The sequence below is a fragment of the Festucalex cinctus genome, chromosome 16 (assembly GCF_051991245.1).
Source record: "Festucalex cinctus isolate MCC-2025b chromosome 16, RoL_Fcin_1.0, whole genome shotgun sequence".
Classification (NCBI taxonomy): domain Eukaryota; kingdom Metazoa; phylum Chordata; class Actinopteri; order Syngnathiformes; family Syngnathidae; genus Festucalex; species Festucalex cinctus.
The window spans coordinates 9160013-9185680 of NC_135426.1; the positions used below are offsets into that span (position 1 = coordinate 9160013).

The 25668-nt window shown below is 41.3% G+C and overlaps 1 protein-coding gene across 1 annotated transcript in view; it reads left to right on the top strand.

Annotated features, from left to right (window-relative positions):
* The first annotated feature begins 9272 nt into the window (after nt 1–9272).
* LOC144003091 (uncharacterized) overlaps nt 9273–25668 on the top strand; it is a 124121-nt gene continuing 107725 nt past the window's right edge. The window contains exon 1 of the mRNA XM_077498913.1: nt 9273–9456. Coding sequence (XP_077355039.1) covers nt 9297–9456 — 160 coding nt within the window. The 5' untranslated portion in view covers nt 9273–9296. The remainder of the gene's footprint in view (nt 9457–25668) is intronic.

A 25668-nucleotide genomic window follows, 5' to 3' on the forward strand; every position in this document is an offset into this window, starting at 1 on the left:
GACAACTTAGGTTAACATTGGACTGGTTGCCACTCAGTAGCATGGCATACAGTATATACATAAAAAAATAAAATAAAACAAATACACCAGTCGCTAGCCAAAGTCAGGGCACATACAGACAATCACACCTATGAACACTTCAGCATTCAATGAAAGCTGACATTATTTTTTAGGAGAGCGGGGAGAAAGTAATCTTGAGGCAGTCAATCCCCTGGACTGGTCGCCAGTCACTCAGAGAGCACATAGAGACGAATAAGTAACATATGCCCGTGTGGCTCAAATATTGGCTGTCATTTGTTCGGGATCCGCGTGACCAATGAGGAGATCTGCTGCTGTTTTTAGTAGCGAGTTCAAGGGGAGGATGGGAATGGGAATTGTGTGTGTATAGAAGGATTGAAGGGGAGATTTGCCCCACGCTGGGACCCTGTGGCCTCCGTCTGACCTCAACCGCCTGGCTCTTCAACTGTGTGTGATCCCACTCGTTTTCATGTTATTTTGTTGCCTTTCCAGAGTTTTCTCAGGTGAACGTGACAACACATTTGTAGGCATGGGTCAACCAAGAGAGAATGTTCTCAAGAGGTTGTAGTCTTAACAGGTTTCAGTCAGAAGGGAAGGTTCTCGTCCTAAAGGAGAAATGACAAATCTTAGCCCTGATGGATGGTTCTAGTCCTGAGAGGTGTTACTCCAGAGAGAAGTTCACTAAATTAGGTTCTACTCATGGAAGTTTAGTTCTGATAGAATGTTTTAATCCCAAGAGAGGGTTCAAGTCCTGAGAGTAGGTTTGAGTCCAAAGTGATGTGTCTAGTCCCCAAAGTAGGTGCTGGTAGAGAAGGTTCTAGTCTAGAAGGAAAGTTTAATCCTTAGAGGAAAGAGAGTTTTATTCCACAGAGGTTTTAGTCCACGCAGAAGGTAAAAGTATCAAAAAGCAGGCTCTAGGCCCAAGAAAAAGTTTCTAGCCATGAGAGTTTTTTTCTCCCAAGAAAAGGTTATTGTCCTTAGAAGAAGGTACTAGTCCCAAGAATGAAGGTTTTAGTTCTGAGCGAATGTAAGGGCCCGAGAGGAGGTTTTAGTCTTGAGAGAAGGTTGTGACCCTAATAAAGAGATTTTGTCCAGTAAGAAGGTTCAAGTCCGGGGAGTAGGTTGTAGTCACTAAGCGGGATCTGGTACAGAGAGGAGGTTCTAGTTTCTAGTTTCTAGTCCCAAGTCAAGGTTTTAGTCCGGGCTAAAGAAAACAGTTACAAGAGTAGGTTTTTAGTGTTATAAGGAGATTCTACTCCTGAGAGAAGTTTTTAATCACAAGAATTTTTTTTAACAAGGAGAGAAAGTAAAAGTTCAGAGAGAAGTTTCAGTCGCTGGAGTAGGTTTTTGTTCTGCTAAATGTTTTAAGTCCCAAGGGTAGGTTCTAGCTCCACGTCAGGAAGTTGTACTTCTGAGATGTTTTTGGTCCCAAGAGAAAGTTTTAGCCTGGGGAGAAGGTACAAAGTTCAGAGAGAAGCTTCAGTTGCAAGAGTAGTTATTTGTCCTGAGAAAAGTTTCGAGTCCCAAGAGTAAGTTCTCGCCCCACGTCAGGACGTCATGGCCTTCGTCTAACCCCAACAGTCTTGCTCTAATACCAAACTCTTCAACTCTGTGTGATCCCCATTGTTTTTTTTCTTTTCTTGTCCTTCAAAAGTCTTCCTCAGGTTAAAGTGACGACAGATTTGTAGGCGTGGGGTCTGACATTAGGGAATATCTGTCTTCACTTTGGGTCAGAAGGAGTTGACGGACGGATGAAATTCTTTATTTCAAATTCCAGTCAGTCTTTGAATGTCGGGGATGGGGGTGTTAAATGCAGTAGAGTGAAGCTTCACTGTTCACAGGGTTTGGGGACCAAACCCATGCACCATTTGTCAAAATACATTAATAATTGATAATTGTTGATATTAAGAGCCCTAAAAAAGCCCAAACTATGAAACCAAAAGACTTCAATATCATTTCAAACTCATTTTAGATTTACCCTTCAGAATAAATAAACAGCTTAGAGCCAAGTATGCAAAATACACTACAAGCATTCTCACACTTATGAAGGACCAAAAATAAAGCTAGGACACAAATAGACAACACGAGTCCATGAGGACACAAGTACACTAGGATATTAAGCAAACTTGGATACTCTACAATTACTCTCAGATCCAATTATGCTCGGACACAAGTTCACATGGACGCAAGTCCACCAGGACCCAAAAACGGTTCCCCTGCTGTCATTTGATTCATGAATGACATTAGTGTGCTGAAATCTACACAAAGCACATGAAGATGATTTCAAGTGACACACGATGGTGGAGATTAAAGATAATTCACGGGATTACATCGTTTTCTTTTTAATTTTATCTTCGTTTGGGAAAAGACCTCAAGGCTGAAGCACTGTGGCATTGTGGGAGTTCCCTCACTTGTTCGGGAGGCTTGGAAAAAAAAAAAAAAAAAACACACGAAGCAATGTGTGGCGTTCCATTGTCTCGGTAACAATCGTAAATTTCAATCGTAATCTCCCGTCACAACATGGAAGATAAAAGATAATTATCTCTTTTAGCGATGTGCCCCCGAGGCTTCTTGGACGGCCTCGCCGATGACGAGTCTAAACCCTCATAAACATCCACGTGCACGCACGCGCACGCATGTTCGGCGTATTCATGAAAACCAACCATTTGATGCAAAAACAAGACTTTGGATTGAAAGTATGCAGCTCGCAGGGGTTTACATCAAAGGAGCCTTGCATAATATCGGCTAGCCAGCCATTTTGTAGACCGCCCCGTGTCGCTATTTAAATGTAAATCACATATCAAATATCCTTCTTAGTAAAAAAAAAAAAAAAAAAATGGCATTTAACGCATCCTTGTGTAGGATCACCAAACAACCACGCTAAATGCTAATGTCAATGAACAAAAACATTGTAGTACCCAAAAAAGCTTACAGCCAAACGTACATACAAATAAAGTTGATTTGAACATGAGCCAGCTTATTTGCATTCAGTTAGTTGGCAAATAATATTGAACTGACTTCATAGACTTAAAAGTAACCTCATGGCTACCAGAAAAAATAAGCAAAATTATTTTACCTAAAGCCAAACAAAACCAATGGCATTCTCTTCGCAAATGCCATTGAACTGACTTTACCGATTGAAAAGTGGATTTAAAAGGACGCATAAGCATAAAATAAAATGTTTTATCAGTAAGTTATTTGACATCTTCCGAATTACTTTAGTTGTAAAATCCGATTGATAAGTTATTTAAAAAAAAAAAAAAAAAAAAAAGGCATCTCTCAGGGTGTGTTTTATTGCTGTCTCCCCTGATTGGCCCCAGTGTCATCAAGCCCGGGGCCCCAACTGCAGCTCACCTGGTGCCGCCCTCCAAACATTTGCATGGCCACAACTGTCACTGTTGTTTCTCTCTCTCTCTCTCTCTCTCTCTCTCTCTCTCTCTCTCTCTCTCTCTCCTCTCTCTCTCTCTCTCTCTCTCTCTCTCTCTCTCTCTCTCTCTCTCTCTCTCTCTCTCTCTCTCTCTCTCTCTCTCTTACGCTGTCTTTTTTTTTTTGCTAACATAATAGCACAGCGATTAGCGGGGCGCGTGGCCACCTGCCGAGTGATGCCGTAAATCGACGGCGACAGGTGCTGCACGCTTAGCGGTGTTGGATGACAACATCTTTGCACAGACAGATATCTAAGGTATAAGGCTACATTTCGAAAAGAAAACATGCTTAGAAATGTATTAGCATCATGCTCAAATGCTAACTGGCTAACATAATATGAGCACAGTGCGCTACCAAAGTTCTGAAGCTGAAGAGTTGTAGGCACAACTAGTAGCAGGAAAGGAAAACCACCAAAAAGTATCAAGACTTTGCACCTTTAACCCTACAAAGGCTACTTTAGGACTACCAAGACGAGGATCACCAGGCCCTTGCTCAAGGTTACTAGGCTGTGAGGTTGGGGTCCGGGTTGTTGATACTGTAAGTCAACATTGCCATGCATGATTGCTTTTTTTGTTGCTAGATTTGGTCAGGAATTGTACGTGAGAGTAACCGAGCCAGTGAGCGATCACACATTTCGCCGATGACACTTACAACAAAAAGCCTAAAAGACACACTGGGCCGTCCACTGGCCCCGGGGCTGTTGACACATTCCATTGTCTTGGCCGTCCACCAATCGGATGCCACCTCGCTTGGGTAAATACGATGTTGTGGTCCAATGGCGGGCCGGCGCACGCGTGGTCCAGGAAGTGTTCAGAGCACAATTGTTCAGCTCCAGTGGGCACAGACGAACGAGTTCAAAAAAAAGTTTTATACGTCAAAGCACAGGGTTTCTGATCAAGGTTTCTTTTCTTTCTTTCTTTCTTTCTTTCTTTCTTTCTTCTTTCTTTCTTTCTTTCTTTCTTTCTTTCTTTCTTTCTTCTTCTTTCTTCTTTCTTTCTTTCTTCTTCTTATTGTCTGTTATTCTATACTTCTTTCTTCATTCTTTCATTTTGCTCCTTCCACAAATAAGTTATAAGAAAAAAGTGCGTACGACTTGTGGCCCGCCTTTTATAAGACAACATTAAAATAATCCAAATAAGTCATCAACGCGTCATTATGAGAGAAATGAACTTTTTTCCACTGACGCTCCTCGTTCTCGACTTGACTTGCCCGACATAAGATGCGTTGCAACTTGCCGCCCGACTTGGACTCGAGCGCTCCGGTCGGAATGTTGCGGAACCTTCCAATACGGGCAGATGATTTGGCATAAAAGATCAAAATGAAAATACGCAGACAAAGTTACACGAAAGGGAACATGAGGAGGGTTGTGTTACTTTTCGTCAACGCTTTACTGCCCTCATCCCGGGACGACCTGGCTTCCCACATCGTTTTCCCGGGGCGAGAGCTGGGAGAGTTTTCACAGGAGGCGAGCAACAGCTTTTATTACATTCTTTTTCTTTTTCCAGTTTCAGTTCACAATTCAGATACTATGCTTGTGATCCCAATCACTGCTTAAAGTTTAACAGGACAATATTTGAACTGGGGATTCTTTCAGTTCACCTGCTCGACGTTTTTTGTGTGTAGAAAATGTCAATGTTGCATCATAAGAACTAACAATATCAAAACAAAATGTGCTGTTTGCCTTATAATGGCTAATAGATTTATTGTAATTCCTGTTATTTTTTTCCCCAAAAAAAGCCCTCAACATGTCTGTGGCATGCATTCATCAAAATAGCCCAAGATTAAAGAATTCTTGACGTATTTAACCAACAAAGTTCTTATTCGGTGTCTCATCCCACCCTAGCCAATGGTGAGTGAAAATCTACAAGCTGGGACCCAAGACAATGGACCATACCAATGACGCCGTACATTTAGTTTATAATTTGCAAATTTTGTTCGATCTTAGACTTAGATGTTAATACTACTCTCTCATTTAAAGCCAATGCCCACAGAGATTCCACTTTATTATCACATGCAACATTTCATCCCCAAGCCATCGAAATGTGCACAAATGCCCGCTAACACTGCAGCTCTGCTTACCTTTTGGCTTGGGTTGATAAAGCTCCGCCATGTCAGCATGGTTCTTTTGTTGCGGAATTTCTTTGTGCTTCTCTACCAAGTGGAGAAATCTGGTGCTGGTGTGGCGTAGGATTATGTAAATTAGCCACACTGTTACATCACAGAAATAAGCAGAAAAGTAAAGATTTACTTGAAGCGTAATATAAGTACTCTGACATACTGGCACAAACGTTCCCAAATGTGGAATGTGAGACATAATTGGCCTTCACCATGTGTTGAGCCAAGTTTTATTATTATTATTATCAACATCATTATTAGCTGTCAATCTTTTGATGGTGGCGCTAACAAGCTAGCCCGCCGCTAACAACCACAGATAAGAAGAAGAGAAGATGTCGTATTTGGCGATGGGCCCAGATTAATTATGACTTATTTGACAGGAGACAGCTCAAACCAGAGAAATATTTTCTTTTTCCAACCTGCTGTTAATATAGAAATGAGGATCCACTTTTGGAGCGAGTTTGGGATCCGTGGGACCCCAGTGGCTTCAAGAAAGAATATATGTTCCACCCTCCCCCACAATAAATAAATAAATAAATAAATAAACTTGTGGTAATGTGTCTTTCATCATAAAAATAAAAACTAAAAACGTATAGTGGAAACATAATTGCACAGAATGTAAAGTATAAAGAAATCAAGTTTGCTGTGCATGACTTGACCACAGGGGGCGGTAAAATTCAATCATAAAGACACAAAGAAAGAAGAGATTCACAACGACTATAAGTCACACTTAAACTGCAGTCATGTGATTCTTCACAGAGGATAAAGAATACGGGCCTGTGAGTATTGTTATGATGTCAGTCTGCAAAAATCAGATGAAAAACAGATCGTAACACAACATAAGCAACACAAGATGAGTCATGCGTATCTCAAAGCACAACTGTTTGTGTATTTTTGCTACATATAATACGGCCCAGGACTCTGGTTCGAGTCCAGGCTCCGGCCTTCCTGGGTGGAGTTTGCATGTTCTCCCCGTGCCTGCGTGGGTCTTCTCCAGGCACTCCGGTCTCCTCCCACATTCCAAAAACATGCAAGGTTAATTGAGCGCTCCGAATTGTCCCTATACGTGCTTGTGAGTGTGGATTGTTGTTCGTCTCTGTGTGCCCTGCAATTGGCTGGCAACCAGTCCACGGTGTACCCCGCCTACTGCCCAAAGCCAGCTGAGATAGGCTCCAGCACCCCCCGCAACCCTTTTGAGGAATAAGTGGTCAAGAAAATGGATGGATGGATGGATGGATGGATGGATGGATGGATGGATGAATGGATGGATAATACGGCCCCTTAAAGGCACACAGCTCAGCTCAGGAGCTTACACTTTTAAAAAGGATTCCTAGTGACAAAATCCAAACACATGCACACATACACAAACACGAATAAATATACATTGAGTATCATACTGTATGTGACTCTATGGTGTAAATGTACGTTTGTAAAGTACTAAAGGTCTTCCAACATGTCAAATTGAGCAAAAAGAGTTGAAGAAAGGCATAAAAGAAACACCCCGAGCAAGCAGGGAATGTGTGAGAGCGGCTCGGGTCCCTTTGCTTAAGCAGATGAAGCTCAGATGCGAAGCGGGAATGCGGCGCCTGTCAACACTGCAGGCAAACGAGGCGGTGTGTTTACGCGAAGGCCCGCCGATCGGCTGCCGGCAAGCAGGAAGTGCGAGGCAGCAGGTGCCTCGCTCCAACGGCGGGCCCTGTATGTGGACAAACTGGTTGCGGGGGAGCAAAGGCCAAACCATTTCCCTGAAAGTTAAGGTGGAATTACAAAAAACATGAACCGCCTGGTAAATGGCCATTCCAGAATTGGTGGACATTTGCTGCCCTTACTCATGAAATTTTAAATCATACATGTAGAAAACATAGAAAATGTTTATGAAAGTTCGCAAGTACATTGGTGTTTTGTATTGGTATTGAAATGACTTGAGCAATTATCCTATGAGGCTAACATTAAAATAAAAAGTAAACAGCGAATGGTTCAACTTAAGGGATCCAATGATGGATTCTTAAAGAGATACTTGACTCATTGAGCAATTTTCAGCAGTGAAACGTTAATATTATGTCCAGAATGAATTTGATAACTTCATTATTTTTTATGTACAATTAATATCTTTAAAAAGTAATTTTTCTACTAGCTGTCAACTGATGATGACATCACCTGTGCTGAGGAAGTAGGTAATTGCCAATCATGCCTCACCTGTTTTCTGGGTTTGGTCAGTAAACTGACCCATGATTGGTCGTTACCTACTTCCTCAACACAGGTGATGTCATCATCAGTTGACAGCAAGTAGAAAAATTTCTTTTTGAAGTTACCACATTAATTATAGACAAATTTTTTTTTTTTTACTGCTGAAAATGACTCAACGAGTCAAGTATCCCTTGAAGATAAATTAGCAATTGGAATTCAGGTAAACAATATATAAAAACGAAACAAAACTGTTGTTGACATTGAAACATGCCTGCAGTACATCCAGTTTTTCTAGTCCTTATGTTTTTGTTTGACCTGTTTTTATTTTAAAAATGATACAAAGTGGTGTGTTTTACAAAAAAAAATGTTGGCTAAATTGTCCCTCAATCCTTGAATGACCCTAAAGATGCTGCTGCCGTTGCTGCTTGGCCTTGTCTTGTTGCAACCAGCGAGGATAAAAAAGTAACCAGTGAGGTTGTGAAGTTGGTGCGGGGGTTTAGTTTTAGAGCCTCCATTGTGTTCACATTGTAGCTCAGTCACTCTCGACTGCTCGGCCATGTCAGCGCAAAGCAGCTTCCGCCTTCGTCCTTGCTCCTTTTGGCTTCTGGCAAAGTCACGTGAACGCATTTTTATTACCGGCTTAGCACACCAAAGTTGACATTTTCTTTCATTTGTTGGCAACGAGGACAAATCCAGAAAGTTGTTTGGCAGCAGGAAGTCGGCTTTGTGTTAAGTCAACTCAACTGTTGTTCTTGTTGGGCCAGATGGAGGGAGGGGTCTGTAATGTAATGTAATGTGGGGGGGTGGGGGCGGTGCATCCTGGGGGCAGGTGAGCGAAAGGGCGGTTGAAGATGAAGGCGAGGACTCGGATGACCAGTTTTACCTGGGAACGCCTGGAGCCCGTCCGGACACGCCGCAGCGAGCGCAGCGGCCCCGGGGCGAGGAAAGAGAGGCAAGGCCACCATCAATCTTCTTCCTGACGTCGTCTCATCGTCTCTTCCGCCCTGCCTTTGCCTTATCACATCCATCTCCATCATCTTCCCCAATTCTCCACATCTTGTGCTCCTCATTCAAGTCACAAGAACCATTTACATACCCTAAACTTTGGATCTGCCGAAAAATACATTTTGCCATCTATTTTCAAGTAGTAGAAAGAAACAATGTGTTTTTAAAAGGACAGTCATTCAAAATACTATAAGGCACCAGCTCTGAAAGAAGTTGAAATTCCAGATATTTGTTTTCATGAGGGAGTAAAAGTAAAAACAGAAACATGAATATGCAAGTAAAGTACAGAATGATCAAAAATACTTTGAACCATCCATGTGCAGTACCCCAAGGAGTCTGATCCTGGGGGCAGTAGCGAACACAAACCTCATAACAAGCAAAGAAGAATTCAGGCCAATCACAGCGCCTCCCATGATCCCACCTGGAAGTGACAGAACAACAAATGAAGTGACAGTTCATTACAACAGGTGTGTATTATGTTGGTTTTTAAACATCTAGCTAGCGCTTTGGCAGGATTTTAATCGACTTCGATTCAAAAGTTGACAATGAGATGCAACATTAAAATTTGTATTTCAATGATTAGTTTAACACTGATTCTTGAGTGTGGAGGTCACAACTGTGTTTTCCTCTCCAATGTTCTAAGCTTGGTGTTGCCCTGCAGTCTTGCTGAGTGGCAGTTGGAAAAAAATGTTCAATTCAGCAGTGGTAAGTCTACCTTTGCTTTTGATTTTTTATTGTATTTTTTTTTAACATTTTTTTGTGATACATGCATATCGGCAGTTTCCTACACTGTGTGCATATAATCAGTGTAACTTATTGCTCTCAATAATTTTATTAATTGTATTTAATGTGTAAATATTACTACAGCACACTTTGACTGTTTATTTATTTATTTATTTATTTATTTTTACAGTTACACATGCCAATATCTCACTCAACCTTCTGATTTTATTCTTGCTTAGGTTAGATTCAAAATGATTTGAATTAATTTTCAATGCTGCTATTTGTATTTGCTTTTTAACTGTGTTAATTTGTGTCTGTATTGTTAATAGAAACATATTTGTGAATATATTCGTGAACAATTTCATTTCCATCCTTCCTTCCGTTGAGCAATTGATGAGGAAGAATATGCACGCGAGGGGAGAAATACAAGAAGACATATTCTGTCTAGTTCTCCTTAGGCAAGGTCATATACAAACACATAAACAGACTGTTATCATCTGGCTTATGTAACTGCCCCCCCCCCCCCCCCCCCCCAAAAAAAAAAAAAAAAAACAGTCATCGTACATTATCAGAGGGAGAGAGGAACAAGGTCTACTTAAAACAAAAAAAAATCCTTGTACTGAAACTAAATGAGATTATATTAACAAGAATAAATTTTATAAGGTCAAACCAAGTGACATGGTCATGAAGATTCTTGTTTCAGGCTGTTTTAAGTGTGTCAAAATTGTATTTGTGCCTTGTTGCTTTTGCGCATGTCTGAATTTGTCATAAATGTTGCTGAACTCGGTCAGCTGAGCTGCATAGCTGTGACCGAATGACCCCCGACCTCCTCCCTAGGACCCCCTCCTGTGTGTTTACTAACTCCTAGCAGTGCGTGTGCAAGTGTTGACGGCTGTCCATCCCACTAAATGGACACTTTATGACAAGTGTGCCCCATAAATCACACATGTTGACATGCCACTCACAACTTCGGGAGATTGAATGAAGCGAGCGGCGCGTCCACTTTAGAGGCCCCTCGTTGGATTTGCACCTTCACAATGAAAAGAGCAGTAATCCTAGATGTGCACTTGTCAGCCCCTCCGAACAGCCTCCCCACCCCTCAACCCCATCCCTGGGGGCAGCGTGCTTCTCCCTGTGTGTCTTTTCTCCTTCATTTGTCATAAAACATATTTGGCGCATTCAAATGTGAGTGAGCGCTGAATGGCGGCTTCCCTTGGGTGTTTTTGCCACCTCACAATGGGCCTGTGTGTACGGCTCATGAGCAACTGCGTGTACTGGAGTGCCAAGCTCTTAGAACATCAATAAATAAATACGTAAATAAATAAATAATGTTTTTTTTTTTTACTGCTGCTCTCTGGGTTGTTTTGGAGATGATTCATCGTGTGCATGTACTGCTTGCATGGCCATGTAAGTAAAGCCTGGCAAGAGTTGAAATTAATATTTAAAAATTACATTATCTTATGTGCATATATATATATATATATATATATATATATATATATATATATATATATATATATATATATATATATATATATATATATATATATATATGTGCACGGAAAAAAGATTTAACAAAATAAAAATTAAATTAAATTAAAATAGAAAAACAAAACAAAACGGGTTGCTTCCAGATTTATCTTTTTTTTTTTTTTCAGACCAAAAATTATTTAATTTTCCCCAACAGTTCAATTATGTTTGTGTTCTTATTCACATCTGCATCTAATTGCTAGCAGGCGTCAACTCGAACTTCTTCCTGCTCTAACAGTCATGGGAAATGTAGTCCTACTAGTGCTGCGGGCAGACCAATGCAAGCTGAGCGTTTCTGGCTGCACGTTTGCAGTGTTGTAACGTGGGACCGGCACGAGGTCAACGACACAGCCAGTTACCAATAGCTGCCGTAACTAAGCCAAAAATGTTACATTATGGTGAGTGCTTGTTCTCAACTGCTGAACTATCAATGAAGAGAGCATCTAATATTAGCCAAAGTACAGCAGTACAGTATATGGACTGTTCAAACTTTTTTTTTTTTTTGCTGTCAGAGGATCCTTTCTTTTGGTCAAAGCAACCCCTATGTAGTTGCATGGCAAACAAAAGCAAGACGACACGTGGCGTTGCCTAGCTGATATTTCGCGTACGATCTAAACCTAGCTAGCATAATAGCGCTAAATCTAACAAATGACGCTGCAGTCGATTAGTCCTTGGCATTCTGAGAAGTTTCCACCAAGCGAGTGGCCTCCCGCCTCGTCTTCGCTTGAGCGCTCCACTGTGACCGGTGGGTCCGGAGCTCTGCGGGGGTCGGGGTCCAGTTGGGGCAGGCCATGAAGGGCGTCGATTGTTGTAAAGTGGTGGTGGTGGGGTGGACGGGCTCCTCCAGAGCACCTGGCCATCTGGACATTACATCCCCCTGAGCCGTAATGGATGCGCCCCTCCTACTTCAACTCTGGGCTGAAGACCCGTAATGGACACCTCGCCCTTGCCCCCAAATAAACCCCTCCTGGGACCTCTGTTTTTGGAGGTAGCACGACTGGATAATAGCTTTCATTTAAAACTCCATTGATGGTGATCGAGCTGCGGTGTTGGCTTATGGGTGGCGGCATCGGTGGGGCTTGGTTTGGGACTACCAGAGGGTCACACAAGCAAGAACCTGATCACCGCGGCCCCCCACTTCCTTTGCGCTTGGCGGTGACAGGTGTAAATGGGTGTGGTTTTGGGGCACAGGTGTGTGGGTGTGTGGACGCATGGCTTCCCTAGCAACATTTTACGTTGAGATTACATCTGAGGGCCAATGCAGTCATATGAACGAGCGCCTTATTGTAGGTGGGCGGGAATGTGTGTGTTCCAAAACAAGCTGAATTCCTTTGTTCTTTCCGCTGCAGGGCTCCTCGGAACATTAACACTCTTCATTAGGGCCCCGAGCATGCACTGCAAAGTGCTTCGTTGTTATTTTATCTTGGGCTAAATAAATCAACATTTTAAGGCTTCCGCCATACTCAAAAATGGGTTTGATGAGAAAAATTTGCAAAATTTGGTTGCACCCTCAGATATTTTCAAACATTCAGACCCCGAAGCCAAGTTTGACGAGCAACATGGAACTTGATAAATGTGTGTATTATGCGTAAACCCACAAAAAGTCTCTCGGAGTCATACCCTAAAACATTCAGGAAGTCTGCCATTCTGGTTTGAAGCAGGATGGGATTATTGCCTCCTGAAATTGTTTATTAAAATTCAGCCCCTGAATCCAGTTTGATTTAGCAACATGGCATGTGGATTTGTCTATCGCATGTAGACCCACAAAAAAAGTCTCAAAGAGCAACATAGGGGTCTGCAACCTGTGGCTCTGGGGCCATATGTGGCTTTTATTCCCTCACGCGTGGCTCCCTGTGGCTCTCTTAAAAAAAAAAAAAAAAAGAAAAAAGAAAAAAAAAAAGTAAATTATTACGTTTTTTCTACATTTTTATTTTTTAGATGAAATATTCTTAAAATGAATTGTTTTAGATTTTAAAATAATGAATAATTTAATATTCCAAAAATGTCCAAATTTTTAAATTGTCAGGGAAAAAAAAGAGATGAAAGGTAGATAAAAAAAAGTTTTAGAAATTACATAAAAATTTCCAAAAAGTGACATTAAAATGCCCAAAAATGAAGAGGAAAAGGGGGAAATGACCATAAAATGTCCATGAATTTGTAAAAAATGTCAGAGAATTGAATCAGGTGTCACCAACTCTGATTCTCGAGGTCTGTTATCAGTTTCCATTAGAAGCATGAAAATTGGTGGACATGTCAATCATAAGTAGACCCACCAAAAAGTCTCAAGAAGCCACGCCCCAAATGACAGGAAGGCTGCTGCCCTTTTGATTTGAAGTGAACAATTTGGAGGTCAGTTCCAGGAATCTTCAGCCACTGGAGAAGTTTTTAAAAGTTCATTCCCTGCAGCTACTTCGACTAAGCAACATGAAATTTGGTAGACACGTCTATCATGAATACACCCACAAAAAAATCTGAAGAAGCCATGCCTGAAAATGCGCAGGAAAGCTGCTATTTTGGTTTCCAGTTCAAGACTCCATAAATATGTTCTGTAGATATTGTGTGAGTGCTACCAAATTTGAAGCACTTGTCCACGAGGTATTCATTGCAAGCTTTCATTTCTATCTGTAAACCACACACGCATGCACACCTGCACACACGTGTGCAGAATACGTGCAAGGTGAGTCATGCCCGTAACTCACAGCGAGAGGTGAACCAGAGTGCACGGGGACAGCTATTTGGCATGCGTCTGGCCGCCGAGCACATTATGTATGTTTCATATTTGGATTTGACTGTGGTTTACAGAGCAGGTGTTTAATTACCCAGCATGCAGCAGTGCCAGCACACGTCCTGAATGTCGCGTGTGAGTTTTTCCAAGCTGTAATGGGACAAAGTTCTCACAAACGCACACATTCCACAAGTGGCGCAACGCAGCAAGGCAAGATTTGACTTGATCTTGTCTCGCTGCGGTGCCCTTCCGAACCACTTTTTGCCTCCAGTGCACATTTGGGAGCCCTCGAATTTTCGTTGCAATCATTTAGTAGTTTTTCACTGAAATTGGCTCATTAAAATTTGTTTATTTGATCCATTTTAATTGTTTTAGCTAATCCAATAATTATTTAATGAGAATAAACTGATATATATTTTTGAATGTATTTTTTTTTCATTAATTTATTTCATTAGGTAAATGGTAAATTAATTTATTATAAAAAAATAAAATAAAATGTAACTTTAAAAACTTTTTTTACATTGAAGAATGAACTCCGCCCATGTTTTATTTTTTTTTTAAGTCAAATATCATCATCTATCTAACTAGGATGACATCATTGAATGATGTCAGAGCCTGGCGATTGTCGTGTGTGCGTGTTCATGTGAGGCGCGAACATCCCTTCCACTTAGCAGCAGCATTTAACAGGAAGTAGCAAGACGTAAAAAAGGATGGAATGCGGTTCCCGAGAAACCAGCCGCAACTCGAGGTGATGTTTGGAAGAATGTCAGCACCTACAAGTATGCCAGCCCAGCCTGTGCGTCTTTTTGCGGCCTTTGGTGTGCGTTGGCGGACAGAACAGGTTCAAACTGGTTTGGGTCTCATAAGTGCTGAACATTTACTGGTGAATACGCAGAAAATGCAAATTCCCAACATTATTTTCTCAAATGAACTTTTACTTACCATCAAAGAAAAAAAAAGTTTGTCTTTCCTTCCTCTTTACTGTAAGACTAACTCACAAAACAAAAGAAAATTCCACATTGTATTTTTAAACACCATAATGCTGGCAAAAGAAGTCAGGACGTCACGGATGGGCAGCAAAATTATGTTAGCTTAATGCTAACATATACAAATGGAAATGCCATAGACATAAAAATGGAAATTAGCATTGAAAATGAAATCAGCATGTAAAAAATGCATAAATCCATCCCTTTTCTCAACAGCTCATTCCTTACAAGCATCACGGGGGTGCTGGAGCCTATCCCAGCTGGCTTCGGGCAGTATAGGCAGGGTACACCCTGAACTGATTGCCAAGCAATCTCAGGGCACACAGAGACGAACATCCGTCCACACGCACAAGCACACCTACGTACAATTCGGAGCGCCCAATAAACCTGCCATGCATGTCTTTGGAATGTGGGAGACGGGATTACCCGGAGAAGACCCACACAGGCACGGGGAGAACATGCAAACTCCACCCAGGAAGGCCGGAGCCTGGACTCGAACCCGAGTCCTCAACACTGGGAGGCGGACGTGTTAACCACTCAATACCGTGCCGGCCCACTGCATAAATCCACTAGCTTAATTCTAACATATAACGCGAAATGCCATAGACGAGCTAACAAAATTAGCATCTCTTCCCGTAGAGCTCCGAAGCAGAATGGAACAGAATTCATGACAATTCCATTCATGACTTTGCAATGGGTGAAATTGTTTTCATATATGAATAAATTGAGTTATGAACTTGATTCCGGAACAAATTAAACTCAAGAAAAAAAAAAAGTCAACGTAAAGGTCAGAATGTAAATATAAATTAAGCACTGTAAAGTCAATGTAACACTATATCTTAAGAATTAAGACTTAGCGGGCCAAAAAAAAGCACAAGGTTTTCACGACTTCCTGTGCGTGCACTGTGAGAAGCTGTTATCACTGCAGCGCGGGGCAAGTTGTCGCTATCGGCCCTCTGCCATCTTATCGGCCCCGCCGAACGTCCCGTAATGTAACTGATGTGACGGGGCTTTTTCTCTCTTATTTTGGACGCTGTGGCTGATGAGCGTGATAAAGTGTGCCACTTGTCTCATCATGATGATGGGCCTGAAGGGAAGGTGGCGGGGGGTGGCGGGTGTTGGGTGCTGAGGGCCGGATTTGTGATTTAAGCTACCCTGCGATTGCATCAGTAAACACACGTGAGATGATGAGGAGATGAAGCTCTTTGTGTTCGGAAGAAGTACGCCAGACAAGCATTTTGAACACTTGAACCCGCCATCCATTCCATGCTAATGATATGAAACGCATGCAACAAGATTGAACTTTGACCCCCCCCAAACCCACCCACCACCGCTGTTCATTTTATATGACAGCATGATTGTTCTATATCTGACCTACTGCATTGAGGTATGCGAGACATATATTTATTTTGAAGAAAAAAAAGGTGACATAATAATCATTAGAAATCCACCAAATCCATTATTTCGTCAGTTAAAATTGTTGAAATTTTATGAATTAGTAAATTATGATATTCAGTAAATTAGGCTGAAGGCCAAACAAAACTTTGCCAATCAATATTCACAAAATATTTAAAAAATGAGAAAACAAGTATAGGTTGAAAGCATACTGTATATGAGAAAATATTTGCACAACTAAAATAAATGTAAAAATCAAAATAAAAAGTAAAATAACCAAGAACAAATTGAAGTAAAGCAAATATTTTTTTATTTTATTTTTTTCCCTATGTGTATATTTACAAAGTGTATAGTGCAAAACTAGTGAAGTGAGTAAGAGGAGCGACCAGCGGGGCCTCACCCAACCCGGCGGGTGTAGGTGGCACGCCCGCCCCCCAGCAGACGCAGGCTGTCAAAGATAAAGATCCAGCTTTTATTGTGGAGGGGCACAGCTTGTGAGCACGCCACCGTAATTGTATCATTAGCCTCCGCTAATCAGCGCCACCCGACGCTAATCAAGGCCACGGGAAGGCACCCGATCCCTTTCATCGCCGCTGATTGGCCCGCCGGTGTCGCCTTCCACGTGCGATGGTACGGAATCGAGTTTGGGAGGCCGCTCTCGCGTGACCGCCCGCTGTTTGTTTAGGCCGCCTAATCTCCAAGGTGCTTTCTTCACCATTGTGGCCTGGTCCTTTCTTTAGGTTACTCAATGGAAATAATGGCGGGGGGCGGCGGCCCTCTAGGGGCACACACTCACCCTGTAAATTGGTGTGTGTGAAAATCTAGTTGAAGCAACTTAATCCAGCAGCCAGACTCTCGGCTCCTCGGCTCATCAAAGCGGTAGCCGGGACAGATTTTAATCTCGGGGTGTTTGTTTGTGTGTGTCTGTGTTACCCCAGTGTGTGCTCAAGAGCTTTGCCCTATGATAGTTGCCAAACTCAGCTAACATTAGCATGACCGTCATCACCTAGGTTGGTTCAAGGGTCACCAAGACAGTGACTTCAATTACCTGCTCAAATTGATGGCAGGCGGATCCTAAACTTCCATCTGAATATCAAGCATTCCAACTCAACTGGTTTCCCAGCATGCACCGAGGTCGTTCTCCTCCATCTCATTAACGCCTCCTCTGTCCAACTATCACTCCTATTGCTCTCCTGAGAGTCCTCACTGGGCAGCGGGACCCCCAAATGGTCCTCTGGAGAGAGTCGGCCGGGGATGCCGACAAGGAGGGGAAGAAAGAAAAAAAGAAAAAAGGGTTCCTTTCACACGCACGCAGTTGGAACGAGAGGAGGTGGGCGTGGTCATTGTTGGCGTTGTGGGCCCGCCGCTCTAATTGGAACAGAATCGGGCTGCTCCGGCCGATAAGGGCGGCGCGGCCCGGGAGATACGCCGGTCTGGAACAAAAGGGCAGACGCGCCGCGAGCGTGGGAACGATCCGCGGCCCGATGCTCTCAGGAAGTCACGGATGGGCAGCAAAATTGCTCTTTACGCATCCATTGTCTCGTCTGCACTGTTTGGGAACGCGACTGTGCCTTTTTTGGACATGGAAAATCAGTCCAAACAGTTACGGCTGAATCGAATTCCAGTGGTACCTTGACGTAGGTCGCGTACGCATAGAGAGAGAATCAGGCTTTTTTCCTCCCGATTTTGCTACTTCCTGACCAAGGACGTCATACACCCAATGATCCTATGTCTTAAAGATTGTCCTAAGATGATGATCCTTTTGTCTGAGGTGTGTTAAGAGTGGCTTTGTCCTTATAGAGTCTGAATTGTGTTCAATACGTTAAGACCAAAAATCTTCATGTGTGCATGGGAAACCAACTTGGTCTTGGAGCGGATCACACTCGGCTTTAAACTAGTGTTGTTCCGATACCGATACTGGTATCGGCAGAGGTGCCGATACTGCATTAAAACAGTGGTATCGGTATCGATGACTACTCAGAAGTAACATGCCGATACTATTAATTCCAACGCTAATATAGGATTTTAGATGCAGCATCTTGTGTCTTGCTGGTGCATGACATTCACTGGTATGTGACATGTTCACTGCATGCGGATCTAAGATATCCTATTGGCCCTTGAATGCTCTGAACCAAAAAATGGCATCGGAACAACACTACTTAAAACATTCCAAAAAATTTTTTCCAATGAAAAAAAATACATTTTAGATCTTAAATGTTATCAAAGTGTCCTTAACAAGTCCTAAAAAGTCTTCAATTTGATCAAAATTTCACTACAGTAATAGAGGCCGATAACATTTTTTTCCGCCGGACCAATACCGGCACCAATACTCAACTCTTCGGTGGTCAAGGTGGTCAATAACAATTAATTTTAAAGGATGACCTACATATAGTCCTGCGATTGGCTGGCAACCAGTCCAGGGTGTACCCCGACTAATGGCATTTTTTTTAATTCTAATGTCTGATTTGGAGTTCCTGACTGTAATACTAGCTGATGCTAGTATTGATATAAGGCCAAGTATTGGCCCGATGCCGACATTTGGTATCAGTAAAGTTCAGGAAAAGTTCTTGCAGTTGATCCAATTCCTTACATTTAATCAAAATTGCCTTAAATAGATGCTAAAAAGTTTCAACACGAATCAAAATTGATAATTTCTATCAGTCGTCTTTGAAAGGTCTTTAAACTGCCAGCCCAGTTCAAATACATCTTTTGACGTCGAAAGCTGTCAATGGCAGTGAATGAGTCTTGTCTTTCAAAAATGGCCTTAAAAATTCTTAGTTATCGTCTTCTAAAGATTCTCCATAAACATGAGCATTTTTTACCTTTCGGGTTTTAGGTGGCAGTCATGCCTCGGAACAATTTCTTCGTGTACCCAAAAAGTTTTTGCACCCCTGCCTTCAATAAGTGGGTCACCTCTACCCGTCATTATTGTGGCCCCGGCTTCCAAGTTTTGGCGTGGTCGTGCTGATTGCTGGTGTCCCCTGTGGGTCCGCTTTGTATCACAGCGCATTCAGAAGTCCCCGAGGAGCGGCGCAGCCCCCCTTTTTTGTCGGCGCTCACAGGTCTTAACGGGAATATAAAACAAATTAATTGCCCCTGTTAGATCACTCAGGCGCTCACTCGGGGGACCAATGTGCTTATCACGCGCACACACACACACACGCAAACACACACACTGGTGGTAGTGGCGTTCCTGTGCTGCACATTTTGCGGTCTTCCCTCTTCCCCATCTGTTGCAACCCCCCCGACCACCACCGCCCGCTCGCACTAATGAGGGAGCTCTCGTTCTATCCCGTCTCCATCTGTCCCAAGCCATCCCACAATGCATCGGCTGCTAGCGAGCATTCATGTTGTTTTTTGTTGTTGTTTTTTTTATGGGCCCAATTGTGCGCTTTTTTGTTTTGACTCTACTGTAAGGCCCCAGGTCCCGATGGCCTGTCTGTCACGGCAGACGTGCCGCAACGTCGTTTACGATGTTAAGTGAGCGTTAAAGTGTGTGTAACCGTGGACTTTATTGCCTCTCTGGAGTGCTGTGTGTTTAGCAAGAATGGACAAAAAGAACAACCAGCCTGATTGATTGCTTCATTGATTAAGAGCTGTGTGGTCTCAAGTCATTAGTACAGTCAACACTCGCTATTGGCAAGAGGTTAGGGAGCAAGCGTAGTGCGTCAATGCAGGCCATATTTCTTTCAAAGTTAACTTAGAAAACTCAAATGTTTGTGAAATAAACTACCACTAGAAAGTGAAAAGAATTAGGGAGAAAATGGCCCTTTTTATGTCTGTAAATATGATTCATATTAAAGAAATATTTCAATTGTTCAATAATTGAACATTTGGAGTATATGCCACGGAAGAGGCGGGACTGTTTTTACACATCAGTTTGGCTCCGGTTCGGTTTGCAACGTGTGGGCTGCGTCAAAATACTTGTGCTTCTGACTTTGTGCCTCTCGGTTGCGCGTTCGCAACCCGGACCAAACTGATGTCGAAAATCACGTCCCGCCTCTTCCGTGGCATATACCCCATTATGAGCAACAAGGGACAATTCTTAATTAAGAGATTTTGATATCAGTATTTTCGATGTTCAGAAATTTCACATTGAAATGAATGATTTGCAAAGTGCTTTGAACTTTTCAGTGCTAATAATCAGCACAAAAATGTATGTAGCTTTAAATTTTTTATTTTTTTTATTTTATTTTATTTTATTTTTTTTACTGTTCTTTAACATTGTTTTTTTCAGGGTGAATTTTATTTGTTATTCAGGAAGTGTCAGAAACAGGAAAAATAAATCCCCAAAACATGTATTGATGCCAATATACTTGCTACTTAAAAGGCCAGAATTTTGAAATGTTCAGCAATTTATTATAAAATGTTCAAATTGAGCGATAGTAAAGCGCTAACACTTTTTTTATCGTTTGAAATTTTAACAAAATGAGTGACTTGGGTGAATGATTCATACTAAATTAGCTTTTTATTTATTTTTTTAAATATTCCTCAATTTATTGTTTGATAATTAGATTTATTGATATTTCTTTTGTCAAAGAATTAATACCACGCCCCTTTCGGACAATTTCGGGAAAATATTACCACATACCTTGGGTCAAAATTTACAAAAATCAATGTTGTTGTTTTTTTTTTTAAGTGATTATGATTATGAAGTACATAGGCCCTGCGATTGGCTGGCAACCAGTCCAGGGTGTCCCCTGCCTACTGCCCAGAGCCAGCTGAGATAGGCTCCAGCGCTCCCCGCGACCCTTGTGAGGAATAATCGGTCAAGAAAATAGATGGATGGATGGATGGAAGGATGAAGTACAGAGGCAAGTCTGACATTAGAGATGCATACCTTCATTGTAGTACCATGTTGCGCCACAACATCCAGGGCAGCACTGAGCCTGACTGAAAGACATCCAGTGTAAATAAAGTAAGAAGAAGAGGCAGAGAAGGTCCCAACTAAGCTCCAGCAATTGTCGTTCCGTATTGCTGTGAGAGTTGAGTTTTATGTTGTGCTTGTACTGTATGTGTTGCAGCTCCTTTTGTCATCTAAAAACCATTCCGCCTCATGTTGTGCGTGTCGCCATGGCGGCCTCGGGCACGCTGGCCGGCGTCCGCCGTTTTCTTGGCAGCCGCCGAGCGTCGTTAGTCTCCTACCGCGCTGGGTTTTTGTGCGGGTCGAGTGGACCCGCCGAGAGCACAATGACACCAAAGCGGGCTTTTTGTTTGCAGGCGGAGGAAGACGGAGGGCCCTCAGCGGCGTTTGTAAGGAGGCTGGCGAACACTCGTGGCGCTCATTTAGCGCCCCCGTTGTTCCTTTGCAGCTCCATTGTGTGCTCAATTGACTTATTGACCTGCAGCGTCAGACGAGCCGATGATCTTATCTTCTCTAAAGTCTGCTCCCAGGCGTCAACACGTTTAAAAAAAAATAAATAAATAAATCTAATACTGTACAGTAAATGATTCACATACATTCATATTTAGTTTTCATTCATTTTTCCCTATTGCAGTCATTCAGTAACGTATAACAGAATTTTCCAAATAACCAAAAATAAATCAGCATGTCTTTGTTACGCAACTTATTGAGTGAGAATCGTTTTACAATACCATAACATTCAAATTCATTGTTGTCTTTTTAATGATATTTATTATTTCTTTATATATATATATATATATGTTCTTGAAATTGTAATTTTGCGGTTCCAGTTGTTTGTTGAAAGGTAGTTAGTAAAATCAAGCTAAAAAATTCCGAGAAGGAAAATTTATATTGCTCACATGCATGCTCCAATTTTAATATGCCTCATTGAATTGAAAGAATATATAAAAATTCAGTGTGAGGCAATCACACAGCTTATTTATTAAAACTACTTTTATAATATTCAGATTTGTTATCATGCATTTTTCTTGTATATATTTTTTAATTAAATTTTTTAGTTGTATGTATTTGTTTTTAGTTGTTGTATTTGTTTTAGATTGTTTAAAGTTAGTCAAGATTGTTTAGAGGTAGTTGACAAATTCAAGTTTGAAAATAAAGAAATCTTGCAGAAGGAAAAAGGAAAATATGCGTTTTGCACTTAAATATTATAAATCATGCAAAATAGCGTGATGCAAATTACACTTTTAAAAATCTTTTATTATTGTTATTATTATTAGTATTGGTATGGTATCGGTATCGGCCGATACTGCAAAGCTGGGTATCGGTATCGGTATCGGGAGCCAAAAAACGGTATCGGAACAACACTAATTATTATTATTATTATTATTATTATTATTATTATTATTATTATTATTATTAATTTGTAAAGTTCTGCTAAAAATTAGGATTTCATTTTAGTTTGGTTTAAATAAACCAAGTTAAAAATGCTAAATTGTGAATATGCTCACTCCCACAATTTATATAATACAAAACAATGTTATATCGACTGCGACCCTTAAAGACACAGAGCACAGTTGTTGTGTACAGTAACTAATTACATCACATAAAACTAGTGCTTGCACAATACAGTGCTATGCATTTAAAACATGTAACGCAAAGAATGGGGATATTTTTAAGGGATTAATGGAATGAGGAATATTGATTTGATCTAGTTCAAATAAATGCAATTGCCAACTTCTTGTAGTGTCCGCATCATCGCGTGGACAGTTTGAGTGAGCTTCGAGTCCCCACAGGCCGCCGAGAGCGAGCCACTCACGCAAGTTGCTCTTTCATTGGCCCCCAGCAGGACTAAACTAACGTCCCCCTCCCAAACCTTCGCGATGCAAATGTCTCTAAATACCACCGCCGTGTGCGTGTGCGTGTGTGTACGGGCCCCAGGGGGCTAACGTACCCCTGTAATCAGTGTTTGTGTGTTGTGGCCTGGGGTGCGAGCGTGCTAATCAAAGACATTCTTGTGCGTCACTCAGGCGTCTCCAAGTGAAAAGATCCAGACCTTTTAACTGGCAACAAAAGTGAGTCCACCCCCAAGTGAAACTGTCCGACCAAGTGTACACCGACTACATTGCTTTGACATTGTAGCAAAGTGTTGTCCCATGAAAAGAAAATATTGACCAAAAGCCGTTAACTCACTACTGTTGCCATGACAACCGCGGCATAGGAAGTCCAGGAAGTTGTAGTTCTCGTTACTTCCAATCGGATGATGACGGTTCATGATCTCATTCCGTGCATAATGTTACAGTGGCCTCATTTTTTTTTACACATACAGTTTAGAACTTCAGTTTAGTTGTATTTAGCGTTGAAGTAATAACAATTGAGATACATCATGATTAGAATCATAATTCACGTGGTTTTAGCATGGCCAATCTTTATTGAATTTTCATGTGAACGAGATTGTAATTGAAACATTTAAGTTCAGTTTTTTTTCTCTCTATATTTAAGCGCAGTTTTAATGTTCAAACTGTGTATATTACTGCAGTTTATTATTTTTTGAAAATCAATTTAATACATTGTTTACTTTTCAAGTATAATATATTTTTTAAGTACAGTTCAGTTGTACACTACATTTGCATTTTATTTTGAAGAACTTTTTTTTTTTTTCTCCATTTATTTAGGTGTATTTTTTTTCTTGGTCTCTCAATTGCAGACATTTGAACTCAATGCAGCTCATTAAAAATTTTCCTCTATTTAAGTGCACTGAAAATGTGCATAATGTAATAGTAGCTTACAAAATGAAATGCACTTTTTTAGAAATACAATCTTGTTTTTGATGAACCCGTAAGCCAAATTTAAAAAATTGTGACTTATTTTGAGAGCAAACTTTCCCACTCATCCAAGCTGAGTTTTTTTTCTGCTCTGTGGATGTTCTGTCAGATTTCCACGGAGCATCAGCGCTGCCCACCTCCTTCCCCTCCATTGCGGCTAATGAGGCTGATTATCAATCTAAACAATAGTTAGAATAATTGCGCCGTTAAAGGGGAGCGTGTGGGTGGATAGTCATCTCCCAGGCACTTCCTGTCTGGGGCTGACGGACGCTCCGGCTGCTTCCTGCTTCCTTGTCTGCTGAGTGGGCGTACAGGAAAGGGGCGTGGCATAGCGTCATGACTTAATGACATCACATCATGCTGGTGTAATCATCCGCCAGCAACGCAAAGAAAACAATCAAGTGTGTGAAGGCTCCGAAATAAAACTACTTCATACCTTCCTATCGGCCATTTTATTATGTTTTTGACTCATTGATGCATTTATACATTGACTTAAGAGTGCTCCATCTTAAGATTTCTCACAGTTACAAGCCGAGCCCTCAAATGAAGTGAAAAGAACCAAGCGTCGGCCATGAGGCTTTTTTTTGTATGTGTCAAAAACATGAAACAAATCCGGCGTTTCTTCTGTCAGCCTGAGAACCAAAACAATAGAAGACATCGCACACTTTTTTTCTCTCCTTTCTCACACTTGTACTGGTGTTGACACTCCAAACTAGGCACGCTGAGCAAGCGGCCCGTGCGGCCCTAACTGTCGCGCTAGCGACGTTTGAACCGGTTTGCCATCTTTCCCTTCACCCCCACCCGCCGCCCCTTCATGGGAACGACGTTCCGCGGATGTGGCAGGTTTGTTTGCATACGCCCGGATGGCATCAAGGAAGTTTCCACGGACGTGTGCAAACAACTTTATTAGCTCTTGCATGTTAGCTTAGCCAGCTGATTTTCAATTTCATTGATTGATTTGATGTTTTTTTTTCTCAATCTGATTTTTTTTTAAATACTTTATTAAATGATTGCTCATTACTGGAAAACATTGAGAACCCCGTAGTAATCAGTATGTAATCAATTTCCGGGGGCGTGGCTAAAACAGTGCTCAGTAATCCACTTTGGCTCAGGCAGGAGTTGAGCATCTTCATTTTTCAATCATATTTTTATTTATTTATTTATTTATTTATTTATTAATTTTTACATAGCCTTGAATTGTTTTACTTTTAAGTACATTTCTGCTCTTGTGCACTGCCTATACTAACAACGTGGATGCGAACAAAGAGGTACTAGTTTATGAAATTAGTCAATTTTGCCAATTAATTCATTTACTCCCAAAAACGTATAAATATGTTCTATTTTAAATATTACCATGCTCACAAAGATGTATTTATACGTTTCGGCTTTGATGCAGCCTCTGAACTGAAGAGAATGCTTGAAGCAATGGTTGTTATTACAAAAACAGCCTGCAGATGGCAGCAGAGTATAAGAGATAAAAACAACTCTTTTCCCCGTAGTTTTAAACAGATTTGTAAATAATGATGAAACTTAACCATATTTTAATGCTAACTGATGCAAAATGGAAAAAGATAGAAGTATACTTTTTTTCCTGATGAAAGAAGAGGCTCTAATCTTTCTTTTGGTAGATTCCATGTTTTTATAGCAATAGGACACAATATTCTATGGGCCTTGCAAAATCAGTCAAAATCCAGTAAAATAGCGAAAATGTCCTGGGACTGAATGAGTTAAGCAACTACTTGCCTGTGGTTTGCAACTTGTTTGTCCCTTCTGGTGATTATTTTTAAGACAAATAATCTAAAGCGATACTTGACTCATCGAGCCACCACAGAAATAAAAAAGTTCATATTTTGTCCAGAATTAATTTGATAA